This window comes from Vollenhovia emeryi, unplaced genomic scaffold (assembly GCF_000949405.1).
Source record: "Vollenhovia emeryi isolate VEMERY1.0 unplaced genomic scaffold, V.emery_V1.0 DF939289.1, whole genome shotgun sequence".
NCBI classification, from domain to species: domain Eukaryota; kingdom Metazoa; phylum Arthropoda; class Insecta; order Hymenoptera; family Formicidae; genus Vollenhovia; species Vollenhovia emeryi.
Genome location: NW_011967077.1, coordinates 62,987 through 84,413, shown reverse-complemented (window position 1 = coordinate 84,413; position 21,427 = coordinate 62,987). Strand labels below are relative to the sequence as shown.

Sequence of the window (21,427 nt, the reverse complement as noted above, 5' to 3'; positions counted from 1 at the left end):
TTTGGTCGAAACGTCGGATTAAACGAATAAATAAACCATCTGCCAGCCTAAGTCGTCTAACAATTCTCTCTACCGTTGAACATTCACTGGCGATTCACATTCTAAAGTTGTATAATTAGTTACGTTAGAATCATTTGAAATTCTGTTTCATTCTCCAATAAAACGAAAGTTTGGCTTCTTATTCTCCTTTATAATACTTTTTGAGATTTTTGAGAGAAAATTGATAACTTTTTCAATATTTAGCTTGTGATATCTCGATAACTGTTCGTCGGAGGGACTTTTTCTACTTTATTTGATGTCAGGAATATGCTGTTGCAACAGTGCTCCAATTATTGAAAATTTTTTCGTACAATCCTTATTTTTCCAGATACTTTGCAGTTTCAAGTTAAAAAACTCACTCTGTATAATAGATGATAATTTGTCGACGTAATACATTTAAAAATACAACACATACACATATTTTAACGTTGATATAATTTCGTTAGTACATCTGTATATTAATTAACATGTATTGAAAAATTGTAATTACTTGGTGTATTGATAAGTCACACGCAACGTTCTCAACATCATTATTTTCTGTATATGCTCGGTACAACGTGATTGTTGTATTGAGCGTGTGTCGATATTCTCTCAAAGTGTAAGCTGAAAGAATAGAGTTTACAAGACTGGGAATTACCGTAAAAGTATTATGTAAATTGGATTCCGAGTCACTTGCATATATAACGCAATAACAAGATTTTATGATTGAAATAACTGAGCGAGCAAAACGGAAAAAGGGGGAAAAAAGAGACATTTATGGCGACGAGTGACAAAGTGGAAACAATTATCTTGATGTATTAACTAGTGTTTCCTAGTCATACGGAATTTACTCGCGACATTAATCAATCATCGGTGTATGTTGCTATTGCCACGATAAAGTGTGGTGAATATTTGGGTGGCGAGTAATAACCAGATATCAACATACACCTAGCCACATTATCAATCACGCACGAATCACGTCTGCATGATTTATTTTGCCGTTTTGCCGATCGACAATTTGCGAGTGTATTATCATGCCGGAAGATAATGCATAACCTAACCATAGGTGTAATGTTTAAATTCAGAATGCAGCAAATTGTGCGCATTCATGACGCTGTACAATTACCGGTCCGCCTCCTCGCGACCGCCGAAATTATTTGAAATGCAAACTCACGCGGGAGAGGCTTATGTACACTACGGATGTTCTATTATGTTGTAACGTGTCACGTTTGCCGCCATTCCGTGCTGTCATGTTCGGCTCTTCGTCGCGTTTATCTCGGACATGAAATCTCTTCCATCGATAGCCCAATTGAGCTATAAACATCAAAATTGTATATTGTACTTACAAATATTATTTGACATCGATTGGATGCCGTTTTAGATCTGTTTTTCATAACATTTGGATATTTGACGTTAACATGTTTAATTATGTCATACGTATTATTTTTATGAATTTGTGCTTACAATTAGCACGTAACGTGAAAACTATTAATTTGAATTTTTATACAAGTAAATATTTTTGTAAAAAAGACTTTAATCTGCCAACATTTTGCTAATAGAGATGACAACAAAATAAGTCAAAATATATAGTATACTAACGGTTTATCATTGAATTTAGTGACAAGTGCTCTGTGGCCTGGTGCCAAATCCAGCTTATCCGAAATCGGGAACAGGAAATTCTTCTTTTTGTCTTTCTTAAACGTTTCAATTTAAACCATACGTAACGCTGTAGTGAGTCTTTTACGATAGTTGATATCACAGCGTTCAAGTTGAAAAATCACCTCATTTGTTTTAAAAGTTCAACTTGGATCGAAACGTAAATAATTTCAACTTGAACTTTACTAATACTCAAAGTCAGTGGACTTTTGGAGTACGAAGTTGGTTGATTTAGTGTTAGCTACCAAAATTGTTGGGAAATTATCTTATTCGAGTCTAGCACAAAATTTAATTTGCTTCAATAGACAAAAACATTTTACTGATAAACCCTATATACCCAATTTATAGTTTTGTCCCCATTGTATTCATCAATTTGTCAGTACGTTTCTTGATTATACATATACGAGGTTAAGCTGTATGTATATTTATATGTAATTGGCATTATTTTTATACATGGGTTTTCTTTTCATCAATCTTATGTTCAATATTGTATACAAATGGTAGTTTTCAGTCATACTTGACACATAATACTTACTACTTGTAACACATGGAATATTTACTTGACTACTAGGATTAGAGAAAAAAAATGTTGTAATTTGCACGTAACACAATGAAATCAAACATCTCTCTATCGTCATAGCAACAAAATAAAGTAGGAATAGGAATGCATTTTATAAGTCAATTAAACAATTCATTTGACTGTTTATATGTATAGCTATAGCTTTTTATAATAATTTATATGCGATTTAAGCTCCATAAATGCTTGGACCACATTATAATATACTTATGTATATGATCTTTGCCTTCTCTGCATTTGATATGAGTATAAAGTTCATGTCTGTGATCGTCCATTGAAAATTATTTAAACTCGGCTATTCGTTTCTGTAGTTGACATCGTCGCGTGAGAGGTCGACCTGGGGGGGAAAAAAAACAGAGAAAAGAAAAGAGGAAATGAGAAAGTAAGGAACGTGAGAATTGAAAATAATGATTTTCTTCTTTTTACTTGACTTAACATTGTCGATTCTTTCATTCGCCATATTCAACTACTGATTGTGAGATCTCGAATAAGATTGAAACGTCTACAACTCTTTGTTGTTTCGATACAATTATACAAGCGTATCATACATATTATTTTTGTTATAACATTGTTATAAACTATTACGCTGCAATCACATACGTTGTTAAATGCAGGAAAAGCATAGAATATACCTATGGCGATTTTTTATTGTCTAAAAATGACTTTATGTCAAAATATTAATAACTGTTCAATTTTATTTAAATTTAATACTTTTTGAAAAAGCATGAAAATACGTTAGGAACTCTATTCGTCAGATAAGTGTGTGGCTTTACTCATACAGCCATAATAAAACTAGTGCGATAAGCTTATATCAAATTGTTAAGTTATTGAAAAAGGTAATTAGATCAATTAAATTCTTATTCGATAATCTGCTGCGTAAGATAAAAATAATTATACACTGATAAAGAATTTATACAATATGTTATGCAATAGATAAAATAATAAAAGTGCAATATGAATACTTTTCTCTGTTTAATGTGAATCGACTGACTAAAGCATTTGACCGATCGGACATCGATAAAAGATAAATGTTCCGTCAGTATTTATATCGTCTCGGAAAATTGGACGTTCCTTACTTTCGTATTCTGGCAATCGCAAAGCGCGATTCAATTTGGTGATAACACGATCTCCAAGGATCGCTCTCTCTCTCTCGTGTTTTGCAGTGTGTTTTCTATTCTTTCGAGCATCCCCGGTTGCCGCGTCGATAGTTGCCGCGTCGATAGTTGATAGTGCGAAAAAAGTTTGCCGAAATTTAATATAATGATATCGCAAGGAGTGGAATTGAAATAACAAATAGAAATCCCATATCAAGTCATATTATTTTTCGTGGAAGAATAAACGATCTCTTTGCAAGATAATTTATCAGTTGTAACACATGTATGTATTATCAAGTAGCAGTGTTTCCATTGATTGGGAACATAGGTGCTTTTCCTATAATACTTGATGCCGCTCTCTTTTCTTTCCTTTCCTTTCCCTTTACCCTTCTTATCCCTACCTTCATTTTTCACTACTCCATTTTCTCTCTTCCACCTCTTCCGCAAACACTTTCTCGTCTCGTGTCTCATCCCCGTCTTCTCGCCCTTCTCACAGCATCCTTTTCGCAACCTTTCGCGTTGCACTTTTCACTTTACCCTTCTTTTTCTTTTCTCTCCTTTCTTTTTCCTCCCCTCACTTCGCACTACCTTCTATCTTCATTGCAGCCCCTGAGCCATGAAATGCACATAAGCGAAATGCCGCGGTACGAAGGCTCGAGCAATTAGCGGAGAAGGTAATTTATCAGGTAGTAGCGCTCGGTTCTCTCTCCGAAGCGCTGCTGGAAGTAAAGAGGATGTCATTACTCATGCGCGCCAGCCGTAATCTTAATAACGGTTTTACCCGCGCTGGTTAGATGAAGGAAGGCTCGCGCGCGGCGCGAAAGTGTTCGCTTTCCTTTTTTTCTGTCGCTCGCGTTGCCTATTTCCACCCTTGCAATTTCAGCTCGTCGCAGAGTTGCAGAGTGCACCCGTATCGATTTGAAATTGATATCCAATCATATGTCTTGATGTGCGATTACGATGTTACGATCTCGAACGCTTTAGAGCTCGACACTTTTACTCTAATACTGCTATTCACATGCTTTCTGCGCGCACCCCAATATTCTAATGCGAACAAAATTTTCCGTCCAATTCTTTATTTCATACAGCTGGATTGGTTCAATACAAATTTTGCATTATAAGATATTTAAAATTCAAATATATTGAGAAAAGAAATAGACTCTACTTTTAAGTGTGGCCAGTTATCACCAATTACTTTTTAATAGTTTGTAAAAACATACCCATTATTTCATTATTGAAGTTGAAAAGAGAGGTAGTTTTTTCACCTGGTCTAAAGATCTATATAAACTTATTTGTATATTAAATTAATCTGACGTAAAAAATGCCATTTAGTTGTATCGACATATATAGTATAAATCTACTAAAGAAATAATGATGAGGTGTTTATTGTGTTGCAGAGGACAAGTACGAATGTATGGGGCGAATGGATGGGTGTGATGCATGGTGACGAAGTAGAATACGTCTTTGGGCATCCCTTGAATAAGTCTCGGGAATATACGGACAAAGAACGAGAGCTATCTTTGAGAATGATTCGCTACTTCGCACGATTTGCATATACAGGGTAGGTATTATTATACGTAGCAATACTACGAATTACATGTACATATGTGTTCCTTCAACTTTCAAGTATATCTGCAATATATGTGTAAAGACACTAACCTCTCTAATCTACGGCACGTATTTAAAATTGAGAAATATTGACCAATAAAGCAGTTAATAAAGAGGCTTGTATTATTATATATAGTATATATGTATATTACTATTTTTGACAGAGTCACGATGTCGCGAATGTAACAGAATCAGGATCGATTTTGTCAAGGATAATGGCCCACAATGTCTATTCTCTAAAAGTCAGTCAATTTTATTCACAGCATAATAAGCTGTGAATATTCATTCTTTTCAATGACAGTCCACTGATAAACTTTTAGAGAGTGTGTTGCTCTGTTGACGACTAATTTATAAGCATTAAAGGTCACAAATCATGTATGTAAATATAAAAATAATGTAACATTTTTTTGGCAATGTTAACTAAAATCTCCAACATCTTGATTCGGCATAAATTACTATCAATTTTATGCATGTTTTTCTACTTAATACATTGCACTGCATGCAACTAATAATCTGATAAAACTCGTATAGCTTGCCAAAAGAATGAAATTAAAATAGACTTTGTTTTTATTTAAATGGCCAATTTCCTGAAATAGAAAAAATAGTACAAGAAAAAGAGTTAAAGATGTTAAAAATTGCTTTTTCATTGCATTGTCTTACAAACGAAACATATCTTTCCTGTTATGTATATGTACATATGCTTATGTTAACATATATAGATATAAGCATTGATATTCCAATTTCATAATTTTTTAAATTATTGTTGCGTCATGCATAAATTGCACATGTTCTGGAACTCAATGAAAAATACACTAACAAAAAAGTGTGTATGTAATTTTGATATTTACGCGCAAACATTTAGTCAATTTTACGATAAATATAAATAGTTGAATATTTAATCAAGATAACAAAATTCTTACTTAATAAAAATTTGCACACGTTGGATGAATGTAACATACAATTACAAGTATAAGTGATATATCGTGGACGCCAAAGTAGAGTTCGTTGATGTGTGAAACCAAGTTAATTTAAATTCAAATTATAACTACCAGTATAATAACCTAGAAAAGGGGTAGAAACTCGCTGCTACATTTAAATCTAAATTTCCATTTGTTAATACGAAAATGTTAGTGTCGCATACTGAGTAAAAAGAAATGGTTTTTCACAATCATACATGTATATAATGTTATTCGTTATGAATACACTTTTCAAACAAATAGTCTGAATTGTTAAAAGAACTTGCAACCCGAAATAATTATTTATTGAATTACGATCAACATCAGAGGTCGATTTACAACATTTTTTCATAATTACATTTTGCAGCAAATATAATATATGTTTCTACTTTTCGAATGGAAAATACGCTCTAGTTTCGTCTCACTTAGTGTCATACATTTATCAAACAAACAATTAGATTTGTGATTCTGATTATGTAAAAAATTAAATGTGAATCAAAATGTATCTTTATACACATTTTAATGTAAGACATGTAAAATATATCACGTTGCAAATTGCATCTCCGATAATTTTTATATTTTAACAAAATGTTAAAACCATAACAACAGTTAGTTTACCTTTGAAAAGATTAAGATAGGATTTATCTAAAGATTTCAAGTTATTATAACGTTTCGCTCTCTATGTGTGGTATTGTTTGCTTTGTCGATCGCTACCGACATATCGTCTTGATATTATCTACGATATCTATTTGAAATTAGTACAATATTGTTATTGTAACACGTAACAGAGAGAAGAGATAAATTAGATTGCTGTTTGCTCGTTTCTGAAAGATTTGCATAATTCATTGGTGTGATTACTTGTTAATCTATGTTTTAGGATACCAACAATGAGCGAATCCGAGTGGCCACCTTATACCAGCGATCATCCAAAGTATTTTATTTGGAACGCAGAGAAGAGTGAGTTCGGCAGAGGTCCTCGCACAACAGCCTGTGCATTTTGGAATGAGTTCCTGCCGCGCCTAAAGGGGATTCCCGGTACGTAACGATCGCGAAATGCAAAATAAAAGATTCTCCCAATTCAAGTTTGACAAATTGTCTTTCCAATTAAACTTATTCTTAATTTCGTGCTCTTACCTTTTCTTTTACAGATCCCACACCCGAGGCATGCAAAAGCGCAATGGCGTCAAGCGTTTCCGCAGGTGTCGGCGAATTGCGCAGTTCACCAATGGTCGCGTTCATCCTCTTACTTCCGGTGCTGGTAGTATATAGATTCATATAAGCGGTTATTCATCCATGTCGACAAACCCTTTTCATGGCTGGCAGGTACCTGACTGGGCAGAAAAGTTCCATCGCGGCGTTACCGTCCGAGCAAGCAGGTCCTATAATGAGCATTGTTTACGCTTCAAGGTCGCATTAGCGGTCGTCAACCATTCGTAGATCGATAGGTCGCCGCCGTAGGACGTATATGCTATCGTCGTATAGCAGTAGGTCCGTCTCCACTGTGTCGTTATGTCACACCGGCACTGCTAGCAGAGAGCGACGTTTGCGAAAGATAATCAGATGTTCCACGGCGCGGTGCATTCGCCGTTTCGAGTTAGCCGTAGACTTATAATCCGCGATCCGCGCGATCGCAGATAAGAGATACTCGACAAGAGAGGCAGGGATTTCGACCATTCGCACTTTCCATTAGGCTCTAGTTCTTTTTTCGTCATCTCTTAGAATTCGCTCTCGTCGATTCAAACCATCTTATTTCTATACCCGATAGTCTAACAATGAGATATATTTGTCTCGCGAGATACAGCGACTAGGAAAGCCCGCGTAAAATACATTTTGCCATCTCGTTATAGATGCTTTCGAAATAATCGTTGCTTTACTTTAGAGCAGTCTAAATTATTGGAGGCGATCGACCTACAAGTCGTTGTCTGATTGCTCAGCAAGCAATGCAACTGCAATTGCAAGGGTGTTGTGTACAAAGTGTGTAAATAGGTGAAGGAATGAGAAAGGCAAATGGCGACCTATCTCGATCTCGCGGCAAATACGCAACATTTGATCAATTACAATAAACATATAATTGACGATCGAGCGTGGTATAATATCGAGATTTGTCAAATCCTCATGGATCCAATTAAACGGCAAGATCGAATTTCGATGCGCCCGGCAATAAGCTCGATGATATATTTGTAACGTGATTCACGAGATTTAAGCTGTAACAACAGCGCGCGATTAGTCTCTTCGTTATTAATTGTAAGAAACCAGCTGCGACCGGTGCAACATCTTGTAACATATTTGATCTCTTACAATTAGTTTGCAATGTAGTCGATCAAGTCTAGCACGATCAAGTTTTATATGCAATATCAATTCCAGGGCAGGAAGCAAAAGACGAAAATGATAAAATAACGAACGTAGCGTAGTTGAAGAAAATTAATCGGTATCAAAGGGCGCGGTTATATTAACTCCCAATTCACCAAGCTGGAGAGCACGTCGCGGGTTCAATCGCCGGAGAATCTCTCTTAAAAGAGAGCTCTTCGAGCACTCATTCCGCTCTTGATAAAATTAAATCAAGCCAGAGGAGCAAAATTAACAGTATATTCTCAATTAGAACAGGTGTTTTGCAATCATCGTATCTATATCTGACAATACATTGATTATAAAAGCTAATTCCACAACAAGGGAAGGAATTCATTATGGTTGGATATTTACAATATACAAATCATTTCCTTGCGAAAGGAAAAAGTGGAATTTTTCGAAAAGTTTAGAAATAATCCATTATGTGGCCAATGATACCACCCAAAAACAAAAATGCCCATCAATTTTATTATGAGCATAGCGTAACCTCTAATTAAGATAAGCCTCCCTAAACACTACGAACAATGGATTCATTCAAACGTTCATCTTTAACAGTTATTTTAACATTTTAACAAGAACAACAGTACCATATCAATTGCTATTCGATAAACTACACGATAAGTTACTTTTAAAAATATCGAAACAACTGAAAGACCTAATAGATGATAATAATAATAATAATGATCTGCTAATCGTAACTATCGCACAAACTGTAGGCCCTAAAAATTCCTTCTTTAGATAAAAGATTTATTTTGAGCTTCATTAAATTTTGTTTAAAACAACACGAAAAGCTACATTTTTATCTGATTGTTTAACGACCGTGCGTATACACGTGTATGTATACTCGATTTACTCCGCAAAAATTAAGGATTAAAAGATGAAACATTTTAAAAGCAGTGCAACACTGGCATATTTAACAATGGAAATTGTAAAATTGTCAATTTCCAAATAATCCAATTGTTTGACACTTTTTAAGGATTCTCATTCTTCATAAATGACTGCATCTTGATAAAACTATACGAGTTATCTACAACAATAATACATTCTAAAACTAAATAAAGCAAAAGATACTGCGGACAAGGGCGAAATTGATATTGATTTTTCCTTCATTTTCCAATAATGAAAACAATGAAAAATCTATTCGTTATTCACACAAATTCAATCGATTCAGCGGAAATATTATCTGAGCACGAACCCTCGCTCATAGAACATACCTTAATCAGCGTGAGTAGAGACAAACAATAACTGCAACACCATCTTTATCAGAAGAAATTACAACGTTACATCTGACCGCTCGTTTTCTCGGAGTTGATCGTTTCGACCTCTCCGTGCTGTCTCAGCAAAGCTCTCTTCCCTGAAGTTTTCTCAATAGAGTATCAAGGATTCCGCGTGCAGGGATCAAGTAGCTAGACTATATCGTGTTTCGCGAAGCTTAAGAATAGAACTTTGAGGAGAAGTAGCGGACAAGACCCGTGTGCATTTTGCTTCATTATCAGTTGAAAGATAAAAGAAACAAACATGTGCCCCCGCGAATCTGGAATATTATTTCTCAGAAGATACAGGCTACCTATTATGCAGCATTGACTGAATTTCATCATTGTTTATCATTGTTTCGAAAAGTTTAACAACTCTTTCGATGTGAAATTTCATGTCGCGCATTTGTTCATGAAACGTTTAAAATATGTCGCATGTTCGCATTGGTGGTTCGATCAATGTGCGTTATTAAATCCCGGCTCGTTTTATGGCAGGTGACGCTTCAAACAATACTATCTTGAATAAAATCAAGGAGGTAAGTGATTCTCTAAAGATTACGTGAGCGTGAAGCTCTTGCGATCTGATGTAGCACAGCAATGAGAATCTACAATAAATAAAACGCATGTGAAATAGTACAAACGTATAACATAACTGTAACGTCTAAAGGAGTTGTCACTTTATATCGCTTTTTCATGTTGCGAGAAAATGCATTTGCGAAGAGAAGAAAAAATAAAGTTTATGGAGACTTTACGTTGAGAAACTTGTTGTGAAAAATATAATACATGTACAGAGATAAAAGTATTGAAGCTGGAAAAGAAGAATTAAGATTTATATTTGGTTAAATTGTTTTGTATGTGCGCGCGTCTCTCTCTCTCTCTCTCTCTCTCTTGGAAACAATGGTGGTGGGGATAGACTCTCGTAATGTCCACGTTATGATCTAGAAGTAGTATTCGTCTTTTTCTTTCACAGTTCTGTACCTCGTATTGCGACACACTCTTAAAACAGTAGCGACGCACAGTTAGCGCGAACAGAAAACTACCTCCTTGATGCAGTCACCCCCACTACTAAAAATTCCATGTTGTTTCCAGAATCCAGATCTGTATGTATAGTGCTCCTGAGTACTTACTGCAGCCATCTTGGATTATGACGTCAGACGCGAAAAATGACACGCTGAGAATTCTTGCGCTTTATAACTACAGAACAAGATATCTGAATAAGAAAACATTCCATATTGTTACATTCACATTTTACAGCTGTTTATCGGCTGTCAAGGGAAAAGGTTAGTTACCGGAGCATTTTGAAAATGTACATACAAAAATTCTCAGCGTGCCATTTCTCCTTTCTGTCGTCACAATTGCCAACATGGCCGTGGCGAGCGCAGAAGCCTTAATTGTAAGTCCGTATCAGACTACGGGTTGAGTTTTGAAAATTTGACCAATCGGAGTAAAATTCACTAAACTTTACTTCGATTGGTCAAATTGCAATCTAATTTCAATCTCAATCCGTAGTTTGATACGGGTTTTAAGTAAACTTGATTAATTTTGTTACTTTAGGTTTTATTTGTAAATATTAAAAGATTATTTGATTTTTATTCGAAAATATAGTTTGATTACATTATTATTTTTATGTCACACATTGATTAATTTCTATACATATAGATAATGAAGGAAAAATTGAAAAGAATTGAAAAATTTATCACACAATTAATGTTTGGAAATATATCATTACCTGTTTCAACGGAGACATCGACTTGTATCATTTCCAAATCTCACAGTTAGTTACATTGCATATTTTTTACATGTGAAAATTGTGACATAAGAATCATGTATGTACACATGTATTATTTTAATTAAATATTTGATAATACTATTATAATTTCGCCAAGAAAAAAGGATATTGGTGATATCAATAATAATAACATATTTTACGCTGCTTGTAGCAATCAATTAGGCAATAGTAAAATTTATTTCAATTAAAATTTTAATCGAGCTGATTTAAGACGTGTCGAAAAAGTTGTTATCAATACTTGACTAAAGAAAAACTGTGTTTTTAATTTTTTTCTCACGCGTGTGCATACATATGCGCGTGTTTGAGTGTGTGTATGTAAGGCCACACACGTTATGTTAAACATTCAACAAGAAATAACAGTTAAAATTTAATTATACTGTTATTATATCAATAATTGATTTGCATTATATTTGTATATTTATGGAGAGACAAATCTAACAATGATTATTTACGCATGAAAGTTTGAAATTCTTTCAGTGCGGGAAATTTGCAAGATTTCAGAATAACGATTATTTCGCGAGAAAGTGGAAGGGAAGAAGACAAGATAACTCGTGAAATATGACAACATAGATATTTGCAGCAAGTTTTACACTTGAGAGTTTAGTCAACAATTAATAAAATTAATAGTGTAAAAAGGAAGGAATTTCTGAGAGGAAGATGCTATTAAAATAACAATGTATAAAAGTAATGTAGATTTTGGTTATCAAAATTACTGTTAAAATGATGTGAGCACAACGAAAGCGATATCGCTATATGGCGGAATTGCTTTTTTCTTGCATACATTATACAAAACAAAAGCAAAAACTGCAAAAAAGTATATGTATGTATGTATAATATTTCACGTGTGAGCTGAAGACTTGATATAATGATGTATACATTGTGCGCGAGGTTTAGCTATAAGCTTAAGTTGCAACAGCGACTTTAGCTTTTGTATTTAAGGATTAAGAATAAAGAAAGTGGTTTGTTTTTTGGTTTTGTAGTATAATCTCATATTCTTTGTGCTTGTCAAATGTTGTTGCAGTTTGGCGATCGAACAATTGGCACGTGATGTGAACACGATCAGCACCATGTTCGATTCTATATATAATTGTTTAATCGTCAAAGATCCAAGTTCGTCCGTGCGAATTACCCGTAAACGTTCGTTAAACATACCTACGGGTTTTGAAAATATCTTTCTTTTCGAAAGGTAGCGCAACCGGCAATTATCGCGGCGAGGCTATAATACATGATTAGAAAGGAAAAAATTCTAAGCTTGTATCTCGACAAGTTAGTAGTAGAGATTTGCTCATAATTCCCACGTCATTCTATTTACATGCGCATATGCGTACATGTGACAGACGTACAGGGTGTCATATATGAATTAATATGTATCAAAGTATATATTACATTGCACAAAGAAAGGAAATTATTAGAGAAGCGTGGTTACGATATGCACTTGATATTGCTATTCAATTTTGGTTTCATCCAAATATTTATTCAAAATACCATAGGTCTTCTCACAAGTTTGCGCATAGTCAACTTCAATATCGCAACCAAAATATTTATTAATTTTAACGAGACTTTACAATACTTGCGAGTAAAATGTGCTCTGAAATATTTCAAGAAATGAGTCGGTTCACTTTATTTGGCACGCGTATTGTCAAACTTACCTGGACGAATGGTCCACCAATGGAATGCAATGACGAAACTTAACCAGGTACTAAGAATTTTGGAGGGGGAATTTCAATTCGTTTTGTATTTTCGCAATGGTAGCGACGCTGGAATTTACGCCGCTTCGTTATTCGTCAGTCGCGTGTTTGCGATCATATTCAAACATGCCTACATACATGTCACGCGTGAGCGTTGTGTACGGACGAATTGAATTTCACTGCTTTGATCTGAAATTGATATCTCTTGTACAGATATCTCGAGCGAGAGAGCATTACTTGGGGCAGGTGTATCGCGACTTTTTCGAAAGTGTCTTGCTTTGAAATTTGATTTTTTGAACTTGTAAATATATTCTCTCTCTCTCTCTCTCTCTCTCTCTCTCTCTGTCTGCATATCTCCTTACTTTCATACCTCTACAATTTTTGAAATACTTTCTACAAATTTTGTTTTTATTTATTTATTACAAATCAGAAGTATAGTCAATACATTAGTAAATGTTATGCGATTGTGTAATCAGGATAGCCAAATCTGTTGAGAATAGAGTCTTGAAAATGTTGATTGCAAATTTTGTCCAATTTTGTTATGCAGCAGAAATATTACAGAATCTGCTAATGGAATATAATGGCATAAATTGATTGAGGAAACTAATTGGAAGCAGAATGTGCTGTTTTATAACCATTTAAATTACTATATTTCATTTTTAAATGTTTACAAAGTGGTAGATTCTGCTTCGTTTTTACCGGACAGAATTCCTTGTCAGATTATATGTATGTTAGCAGGTTCTACCGTCAAAATATATGTTTAATTCGAATGTATGTAGATGATATATTGCATCTGTTGCTGCCAATCTGTTATCACACTGGATAACATGAATACAGGTACTTGTGTAGCATAAAGTAATTTTCTTGTATTTTCGCAAAAATATAGACATATAGTGAGACATTTATTTTTAATAATTATTTAGCTTGTAAATATAGAGTTATTATATTATTTAATATAGTAATCATTTTCTATTTATTTCCATTTCTTTCCTTTGCTTTATGTCCTTCTTTTCTCATTAATTATTTGCAACATTTTCTTCTTGCATCTGATTGATATTTCATTATTGTTTGAAAGTAAGCTTTCAAGTGAAACATATTTTGTTTGCGTAGAAAAGAAAAGAAAAATGAGTAAAAAAATTTTATGTTTTAAGGTTCGAGAATGCTACCCCCCAAATTGTTAAGTCTGTCGAACGAAAATATTGGATAATATATGTATATTTGCTAGCGTAGATGATAAAAACGGATTTAATGCAGAGTCTATCTTAGAGATCTTGGTTAGAATTCTAACTCTGCTTAACGATACAACTAATCTGCTGAAACACCAAACCGATGACAAAAATAATGCCTGCAATCGCTGTCAACGGGATGTTAATCTGCTGCAAGCAGTATCTATCGAATTTGTTGATAAACTATTAGCACATAACATTTACAATTATTCCGATAATACATTTATTGCTTTCTAACATTGCAATGCTTACCTATACATATATACATGCAAAATTATTCACTACATATGAAGGTCAATTTTAATCGCATACGATTTTTAATGACGTTAACATTTGTATAGTCCTGTATGCAACACAATAATATTTTATTAGCTTTTTATAAGACATAATTATTTGTTTGTTGATCGCTACCTTATTCGTGTCATTTATGTGCGAATATTTCGTGAATAGTATTTCGCAGCTTGAAACATTTCAGAGTTCATTTACTTTAGTTTTTTTTATATGTGACGATTATAGTTTGTCAACATATGAGGTAGTTAATAAGCAAGTTAGTACGCGGTCTAAATTTCGCTAAAACTCGTAATAAATAAAACGTATCAGAAATACGAATCTTCCATTTCTTACATATCATCTACATAGAATGTGTGCCTGCGTGCGTGCGTGCGTGTGTGAGTGTGTGTGAATTCGGAATTATCCCCGATTCACAAGCACGTTTAATCTACAAAGGAATGGAAAATCTTTATAACACAAAGAAATTCGTTGTTTTATACATACGTATAGATGAGAATAACATAGCACTCGTACAAGCTTCTGTGACAGCTATCGACGACGAATCGTGTAAAGTCGCATTTAATCGCGATAATGATAGCATCGTCCGTGGTAAAGATTAGCAATTTTTCAGAATTTGTCCTCGCCGAGTACCTTAATACCCATCAAAGGGCGAGTTACGTGCAATTTACGCGCAGCGGATGCTCCGCTATTAAATCGTTCCCTTGAAATCCAGTGATGGATCACAAAGACATGACCTCATTTCCCTCCGATGGCACTGTCGGGAGTACCAGGTGCATCTGCACAACTTTGTCACTCTGACGAGCAATCTGCCGTCACGTTCTTGCATCAACGAATAATGTGACTAGAGATACCGATCGCCAATTTAATTGCACAGATGTACCTAACACAAATAATATATTCAAGTCTTCAATGTCGAAGCATCGATTTTTAGATGTCTCAAATGAGGTAATCGCTCCAATTTATCGGTGACAAAAGCTCGCTACAAGACAAAAGATTGCTACAATAATAGGCTTTCTTAGAGCTCTTGATTCAAGTGATAATATGCATAACACAAGAGATAGATTATTAACAAAAACAAAAACTGTAAAGGTAAAAACACACAACTTGGATAATTATTCTCTCTTTTAAAACACATTCAAATATAAATAAAAATTTCGTAATTAAGCAATTGCGAATAAAAATATTTATATCCCATAAATTATAATTTAAAAGAAACAATTAATAACATAAACTCTATCATGGGCTTTGTTTAAAAAATTGTCCATCTTATTTTACAACAAAAGTTTTACATGATTAAATTACGTAATTACACAATTACGATTATATGTAATAATGCTATTTAATCGTCAAGAAAGACCAAAGAAATCTATAAGTCAAATCAAGGAATACGCCAAGGATAAATATTCTGTATAAAGATATACTCGCGAGAGAAGTTGTTGCGGTGTATAGTGTGTATACTCGAAGGCGTGTAGGAAACAAAGAAAGAGAAAGAAAGATAATACATATATATATACTTTGAGGAGAAAGATTAAAAGATGGAAAGATAAAGAGCGAATTTCAGAGCAAGATTATGTTGATAGACTGTTTCAACATATTTAAGGATTAGTATGTCCACATACATATCATTAGATAATTCTTCATTCATCGAAGCATCTCGAATTTGACTTTAGAATCAGTGCCTCGAACGAACGAACATGTTCGAGGATCAGCAGCTATGTAAGGTGACGCTAATAACATCATTATGCTCCGTTCCTTATGAAACGAGACGTGAAAAATGGAATTATGTAGAGCCCTTGCACAAAGTTTCCAAGACATTTTGTAAATAGTATTTTTCACAAATTATAAGTATGTCACAGACAATTTTTATGTTTACATTGTGTTACGAGTAAGATTATTTCTCACCGTTAACGCAGTAGCAAGTTATAAGTAGTAAAATTAATTCATTATCTAAGTAGATATTATAATTTGCAGTTTTATTATGTTCTTGATGTGTGCTTTTCGATAATATATGCTGGTTCACGAGTATACATTTTATATTTTCATCATAAATTGCATGTGAAACAAAATCCATATCAAACCGATGATATTTTTATGATACGATACAATTTCAAATGGACACGTAATAGATGTAAATCAGAGATAGCCTCAAATCCCTGACTCAAAGTATTCTCTATGTGATGTTACTTGCAATTAGTTGAAAAATGTTTTACAATTTGTTTAACAAGTTATCCAAATCTGAGAGTTTATTTGCATTTATGAAATACAAAAAGAGGATTTTGCCATGTTCCGTATAAAAAATAAACGTAGGTCTAATTCTTTAGTTTGTATCATCCTGTAAATCAGACATGTAACAATCCGTTAACATTATTCTTTGATTCTTCTGCTAATTTTCATTTTTTATTGTACAACGTATTGTACAATGTAAATTTATTTTATAGGGCAATGCACGATCGTAAGAATATTAATTATTTCTTTTTGTCTCTCTCTCTCTCTCTCTCTCTCTCTCTCTCTCTCTCTCTCTCTCTCTCTCTCTCTCGTGATATTTTTTAATTTTATTGAATATTGTGTATAATAAAACATTACATTTAGCATATAATAAGATAGAGGAGAGATATACTCTAGAATTCATTAATATTATGAGTTAATTAAAATTATTATCACTCTCTTTTAGAGTCGTACTATATATATTAAACCTTATAAATACAATAGATAGCAAATTTTCCAAGTCCAATTACTTGACCATGCATAATCTAGGTGCAATGAAAACATAGTCAGAAACAAAAAATTTACAAAATTTTTTATTTAAACACAATATGTAATTATTTGTAATATTCGGCGTGCACCTCTACTGCAAGCAGATCGTTCCTATTCGAGCCACAAAATAAGTAAGTTGTATGCGATATGTATATGTATATAGAAAGTATAAATGTTCTGTACTTTTGTGTGAAATTTAAATAGAATGATAAAATTGATTCTATTCGATATTCAAATAACATACATATCGAACACTTCTAAGACAAAACATAGAGATAGACATAGAGATAAAACAGATAACAATCTAGATAGAAATAGAGATAGAAAAATAACGCGCGCGCGCGCGTGTGTCCGTGTGCGTGTGCGTGTGCGTGTGTGTGTGTGTGAAAGAGAGAGAGAGAGAGAGAGAGAGAGAGAGAGAGGGGGATACAACGGAAAGAGAGAAAAGAATACAGAGGGCCATATATTGGATGCATCTTGCATACATACATCAATTTGGTAGTGGCTCGGTTGTTCCGTTACTTTTATGTTTTTTTACCTTTATTTTATGTCGCATAAATAAGATATTAATTTTTAAATATTTTGTAGAAAATAGGATCAGAAATAATAAATTATAAATAATTTATACAATGATTCAAAAAAGCCGTTCGATACTTTGCAGGCTTGTAGTATTTACTAATTCGAAGAAAAAAAATTAATACAAGCCGGCAAATTAATCTTTTAAAAATATATAGCGATTCTTTATTTCAATAAATTGAGTTATCCAACTACCGTATATTTACCATTTATGGTAAGAAACAAAAAAAATTACTCTATCGTAATATCGTAATACATATTTTGATACGTAAATGTTTGTGGTTTACTTATCGAATTTTTAATCACAGTATGCAATAGTTAAAATTATCAGATCGTTCGATACGTAATTTTAGATATAAATTTGTTAAAAATAACAAATTGTTACTTCAATGAAAGTGGCAGATACACATTTTATATATGTCTGTGCTAATAAAAATACTTTTCAAAATTCTTTTAAATTTTCTGTCAAAAATCCTTGATTTATTTAACAACCTAGGATTTTTTTATGTTGAAAGAATATTTACAATTGCGAAAATATTGTAAATGTATATTGAAACGGAAAAGAATGACATATAGCATCTTTCTGTAAGAAAATAAAATGATTAAATGACAAAATTATATCACACAGTTATTAATAGTCTTTTATTTACTTATGTATAATACGACGATCCTGCAAAATTTTGAACTGTATTTTTGAAATACTCTGTATATATAAATACATATTAGTGTCCATACAAATCCTTTAATCTTTGCATTCTCTATTGGACATTTCGTCAAATCATACATCATACATAAGCTTTGAACATTGTTATTTTGTTATAATTTAGCATTAATAATTAATAATTTATAGCAGTAGTGTATGTTAAATAAAATTCTAATAAAGATCTAAAGATATTATTAATTTAAATGATTTGTTTACATCAGTACACGTATAAAAAGAAAACAAATGAGAAATAAGACACAGTACAGCGAATAAGCATATTGGAATATCTTATTCTTGTGTTCGCAGCGATTGTAATATTTTATATTGTTTGCTTCTTTTATATTTTAGTACATATATCTCCCCCACTATTGTGCCTTTAGCTTAGAGAATTTAAATTACATTTAGTGGATAGTTATTTTATATGTGTTTAATTGTGTAAAATGTGTAAGTCTAAGAAAAATAGCTTAACATTAGTCGTAAATAATGGCATGTTAAAATAAAATTGCTTTTTGTTAACAATCCTTTTCGTGTTCTTTCATTTTGTTATATACAAAATCAATTTATAAATAAAAACTTGTTATTTTATCTTCTCCTTATCTTCTGAATTTTTCTGCAACTCGTCGTAAAGTGTCAAATTAATAAAACGACAAATATGTAAAAGAGAACTTGTCGTTTTTAATTCCATCCAGATTAATTAGCCAAAGAATTAATTTGTAAAAACAATGAAATGTTCAACCTCATTAAATGTGACGTGGCGAAACATGCAATTAGTAAACATGAAAATGAAGAAAATGAGAAGATATTGTGAGTATAATTATATTTGTAGTAGTTGTTAAAAAAATGCAAGTAATGCACACAGATCAATTAATGTTTTACTTAGAAAGCAAAATAAAATCATAAAGAAGCCTAAAATTGCTTTTAATACAGTATATTCTTAACGCATGATTCTTAAGAAAAGGCTCAGAATAATTACAGAATAAGCTTATCCAATGACAAACAAAGTGAAATGATAAATAAGTTTTGGAATTTCTGAACCTATAAGGGACAAAAGGGAGAAAGAAATTGGAATTAAAAAAACAATGGTAATAGAAGGAGAATGTTTAAAATTTTTGTAAATAGCAAAATGTGACATAATAATTTTCTATGCAAATACACATACATACAGGTGCGTGCAGTACATGAATAATAAGATAAATATACATATTACGTGTCACAAAAAACTGAAATCTCTTTTCAACTTTGACAGTTTTACCAAATAATACCAATTAAAGATTTTGTACTTATTGTTAGTGTAATGAATGATATCATATGTATTCTCTAAGTACTGAATTCTCTTTCTTTACATAATCAGTGTGAGTAATCGATAGCAACGAAGATATATGTAATTCCGAAAAGTATACAGATGTTAAGTAGGGTATTATGATTTTAGTACACAACTAAAATTTTTATGTCAGTCTGTTTATGTATTGAAACACACACACACACGTGCGCGCGCGCGCGCGCTCACGTACACCTGTATATGTATACGCAAGGTATGGAATAACGTTACAAATAACTTTTTTTTTCTCTTGTAACTGTAACGGTAACGTAGTGACTTAGTATTTTCTAAGAAATGAAATATTAACTTTTTTATAATACAATATTATTTATTACATTATCATGTACTACATGTACATATACAAAGCTGCAACCATGTCTGTACGTTAAATCCTAATTAAATTTTTTAAATAAAATTGAAACTTAGAAAACCTGTCAAGTTCCATATTGTACAATACTTTGGTAAAAAATTGTTTTGAAGCAATATTCGTCAATTTTTGGTGTGATCGTCTACATCTGCAGACAATTTCAATGGAATTGAGAGGCGTATGAAGTGCTTTTTATTCTTTTATTTTGTATTTATTTTATATACGCTATATAGTGAACACATGCAACAAGTGTGACGCGGTTTGTACAACTAACATGTAATTGATGATTCGCAGACTTGACTGACGAGACATTTTCGAAAAGGGCAATATAGCATTCATAATTGCAAATATTGTAATTTTAATTTATACGGACGAAAATTTTAATCCACATCCAAAAATATATTAAATCGTCTAGATAAGGTCTGAAAATTTGGTTTCAACTGATTGTGATCGTGACCTGTCTTTCAGCAGAAATGTAATTTTTACATTATTTTTTAACTATACTAAACTTAACTTAATATTTTTTATGTATATTTTGTTGTACGTACAGCTCAATGTAGGTACATTTAACATTTATTATACATCATAATTATAATTTGCATATCGTGGTAAATCGAGCTTATTGATTTTATTACTTTAGCGCTACACGTTAAATTGTGCTTGTAGTAAGTCAATATTATATTATTGATAATTCTAAGGTACACGCCCAAGCGTATATGTATGTGTGTGTGTTTGTAAACGGAAGAAACGCATGAAATGAAAAAGATGGCCACGATTAGTAATCAAAGATCCCTTATTCCCATTCTAATTTAATTGTTTTCTGAAAGTGTTTTTCAGACATAATGTTAACTATTTTGGTGTTGTTTAAATTATACAGAATTATAAAACACAAACGAAAAAGGTTACTGTATTAATGTTATTGTAACTTTTGGACTACACAATATTTAGGAGTTACCACTTTTACATTTATTTCAAGATATTTTTATAGTTAAACATTCTTTACAAAATGAAATAAACAGCTAAAGATGATAGAAACAAATAACTTAATATGACTATTTAATGGAGGAAATGAGAAACAAAATATAAAAAATATTTTCGAAATATAAGTCAATAATTAACAAACATATATTTATCCAATTTCTTTACAATTTACATAAGAAATACTAGTCTTAAAGAGGACCTTACGAGATCCGAAGATTGCAATGAA

The 21,427-nt window shown here is 32.6% G+C and overlaps 1 protein-coding gene across 3 annotated transcripts in view; it reads left to right on the top strand.

Moving 5' to 3' along the window:
* The window catches only part of LOC105559118 (acetylcholinesterase-like), a 69,169-nt gene extending 58,940 nt beyond the window's left edge, over window positions 1-10,229 (top strand). For 2 of the 3 annotated variants that reach the window (XM_012007190.1, XM_012007191.1), the window contains exons 5-7: window positions 4,743-4,906; window positions 6,787-6,944; window positions 7,058-10,229. In XM_012007190.1, the coding sequence (XP_011862580.1) occupies window positions 4,743-4,906; window positions 6,787-6,944; window positions 7,058-7,188 (453 nt within the window). In that variant the 3' untranslated portion in view covers window positions 7,189-10,229. Of the gene's footprint in view, window positions 1-4,742; window positions 4,907-5,117; window positions 5,337-6,786; window positions 6,945-7,057 lie in introns of those variants that run through there. The other variant, XM_012007192.1, reaches the window with a different exon arrangement.
* Window positions 10,230-21,427: the final 11,198 nt, after the last annotated feature.